Source organism: Tupaia chinensis, unplaced genomic scaffold, assembly GCF_000334495.1.
Source record: "Tupaia chinensis unplaced genomic scaffold, TupChi_1.0 Scaffold140061_1, whole genome shotgun sequence".
NCBI classification, from domain to species: domain Eukaryota; kingdom Metazoa; phylum Chordata; class Mammalia; order Scandentia; family Tupaiidae; genus Tupaia; species Tupaia belangeri.
Genome location: NW_006199940.1, coordinates 345,153 through 347,919, shown reverse-complemented (window position 1 = coordinate 347,919; position 2,767 = coordinate 345,153). Strand labels below are relative to the sequence as shown.

At 68.8% G+C, this 2,767-nt stretch overlaps 2 protein-coding genes across 2 annotated transcripts in view; both read right to left on the bottom strand.

Moving 5' to 3' along the window:
* GPT (glutamic--pyruvic transaminase) overlaps nt 1-465 on the bottom strand; it is a 2,677-nt gene extending 2,212 nt beyond the window's left edge. Inside the window, 1 exon segment of the mRNA XM_006172323.3 lies at nt 59-465. Within this exon segment, the coding sequence (XP_006172385.2) occupies nt 59-242 (184 nt within the window). The 5' untranslated portion in view covers nt 243-465.
* A 1,554-nt stretch (nt 466-2,019) lies between these two features.
* PPP1R16A (protein phosphatase 1 regulatory subunit 16A) overlaps nt 2,020-2,767 on the bottom strand; it is a gene marked incomplete in the record, with an annotated part of 11,700 nt that continues 10,952 nt past the window's right edge. The window contains 2 exon segments of the mRNA XM_014593263.2: nt 2,020-2,537; nt 2,701-2,757. Coding sequence (XP_014448749.1) covers nt 2,163-2,537; nt 2,701-2,757 — 432 coding nt within the window.

Here is a 2,767-nt window from a genome sequence, read left to right as displayed (position 1 = left end):
GGGAAAGAGAGCGGGCAGTGGGGCAGGGTCCTGGCCTGGCCCAAGGGCTAAGGACTCAGCGGCCAGGTGCAGCCTGGGCATACCTGGCGCAGCTCCTGCTCCAGCTCCAGGGCCCGCAGCACGATGGGGCCCCGCACCGCGTACTCCACCCTCCGCACGCAGGGGTTCATGGTGTCCAGCGTCAGCACCTTCTGCAGCCCGTTCCCCGCACCCTGGCTCTGCTCACCTGCCCTCCAGGCCATGACTACCCACACAGGCAGGCGGCTCAGGGGGCAGAACCTAGGCTGGGTGTGGGACACCTGTGTCCAGGCTGGGAGGGGCAGCCTGGGCAGGGGCTCAAAGCAAGAGGGCAGGCACCCTCTCCACTGCTGCCTGCCAGCCCCACCGGATGGGACAGAAGGGGCTGAAGGAGCCCTGCGGCTGGGCCGGCCCCACCCTCTGGGCACAGCTCTGCCCCAGGGAGCCAGAAGCAGTGGGTGAGGTGGTGGGCGGAGCTTGAGCGCCGCCCAGTGCCCGCCCAGTGTCCCCATGACGGGACCGAGAGTCCCACACGGGGGCAGGGACAGCCATGGTTCAGGTAGCTCTGGGAGTGGGCTGGGGACTCCCAAGATGAGAGTGGAGCCTGGGGGCCTGGAGTTTTACTCCAGCAGGCCTCCCCAGGGGCCTGACCCTCCCGACCCATCGCCTAGGCAACTGAGCCCTGCCTCAGGAGTCCTGGGGGGCCTGGGGAGGGGAGTGAGGCCCTCGGACTCTAGGCTCCCTCTTGCCCCTCCTAGGCTGGCAGCTCTGGCCTGCGTGTGAACCTTGGTCCCTGACCAGCAAGGCAGTGGGCTGAGGTGGCCAGCCTTGGCCCCAGGACACTTCACACCTCAGTCTCTGGGCCACCGTCCTGCCCTTTCACCAAGCAGCAGCCGGGGTTGCCCTTGGGGACACGCCTGGGCCAGTGGTGACCTAAGCTCCCCTGCCCTCTGCTCCCGATTGGTGGAGATGGTAGGAAGTGAGCCCTGATAGGCCCTCGGAGCCCCACCTCCAAAGGCCTAAGGAGCCCACAGGTCCCCCCAGCGTACCGTGGCCAGGCCAACAGGGACAACCCTGAACCCAGGGCTGTGCTGCAGCAACTGGTCAGGCCCCAGGAGACTGGGCTCCCTGCTCCCGGTGGCTGGCAGTGGCCTCCAGGCACTCCGGGCACCAGCCCCATCTGCCTTCACCTCACCTTGCCCTGTCTGTTCCACAGGTCTCCCCGAGTTCAGGCCGTCCCCTCTGACCCATCAGCTGGAGCGCAGGTTAATATGGGCCAGGCCCCAGGCAGGGCCAGCCCCTGCCCGCCCCCTGGCAGCAGGGACCAAGAAGCAGTGTGGGGGCAGGTGGACCTGAAGCAGCTGCACACCCTGCACACTAAATTTAGCCACTGCCAGCCCCTGGCCCTCCCCCTGCCCTGCTAACGCTTGGGGAAAGACAGGCCCACGGGGCCCAGCACTGGTGGTCGTGCAGAGCTGCCCATCGCAGATAGGTGCCCTCAGCCCTCCTGCCTGAGGCCCCTAAAGGGCCCCTTCATCCTGGCGGGCCCTGCCAGCCAGCTCAGCTGAGTGGCCAGCTGCTTGTCCATGATGCCAGCCCTGTGGAAGCTGGCAGCTGGGCCCCAGGGCAGGGCTAGATGCCCGGAACTAGGACCCCTCCCCCCCGGGGAAGTGTCTGATGCCAGCCTGGTGCCCATTCTGCCCCTCTGGCCCTGGCCCAAGAGTCTTTTAGAAAACACTCTCTCCCAGTCCAGGCTTGGGTCTCTGGCCCTCTGGCAGGGACACCCCTGGCTCTGGTCTCCAAGGGCCTCCTTGTGAAGCACCCCCAGGGAAAGCAGAGAGGTGGCCCTGGGGTAGAGGGAAGACAGCCTTCCTGCCCAGAGGCCAGGGCATCTCTCCCATACTCTGGCTCCCTTCCTCGGGCTGCCACAGGCAGGTCACCTACAGACCTTAGGTGCCTGTCGGGTGGGGATGGTGGCCTGGCTGAGACACACATTGAGGCTGGTGGCAAAACTGCCTTTTATCAAGAGTCCAGGGATAACAAGTCTACAGTGGGGAGCTCCAGGTGCGGCTCGTGCCACCGTCCACCCCTGAGAGCAGTCAGTGCCCTGCCCCAGCAGCACCGCAGTGGCTGTCTGCAGGACCTCACATGAGCCCGCAGCAAGGCCTCTTCTCCCCGGGGGCCTCCTCCAGCGGGGCGCTGAGCCTGAGCAGGGGCGGGTCTCCACCGGATAGCCCACAGTCTGGCGGGAGGCTGGCGGACTCAACAGGCAGGCCGGCCCCGTGGGCCTTGGGCTCCACTGGCGCCAGTGCGGGCTCCTCCGTGTGTGCGGCTGCTGGCGGTCGCTTCAGCTCGGCCAGGCTGTGGTGGGCCCGGCCGTGGCCCAGGGCTTCGGGGCCGGCGCTGTCCAGGGGACTCAGCTGGTAGGAAACGCTGCGGTCCAGCCGCCGGGAGTACAGGTGCCGCCCCGGGGGCCCTCCGGCGCGGCCATTGTGGGGCCCCGCGGCGTCGGGGCTGTCCTGTGGGCAGAGCAGGGAGGTCAGGAGGCCGCAAGGGCGGCCGGCTGTGGTCGTGGGCAGGGCCCTCGCTGGGGCCCTGGGCCTGCGGCCTCCACCCGCCCTGCTGTGGAGGCAGGGGTGGGAGCTGGCCCAGGAGGGCGGAGGGCCGAGGGCCGGCGCTCACCTCCACCTCGGGGGGCGGCCTGAGCTCCGCGCCCGCCCGCCCATCCTCGTCGGCGGGCTCCCGGCCC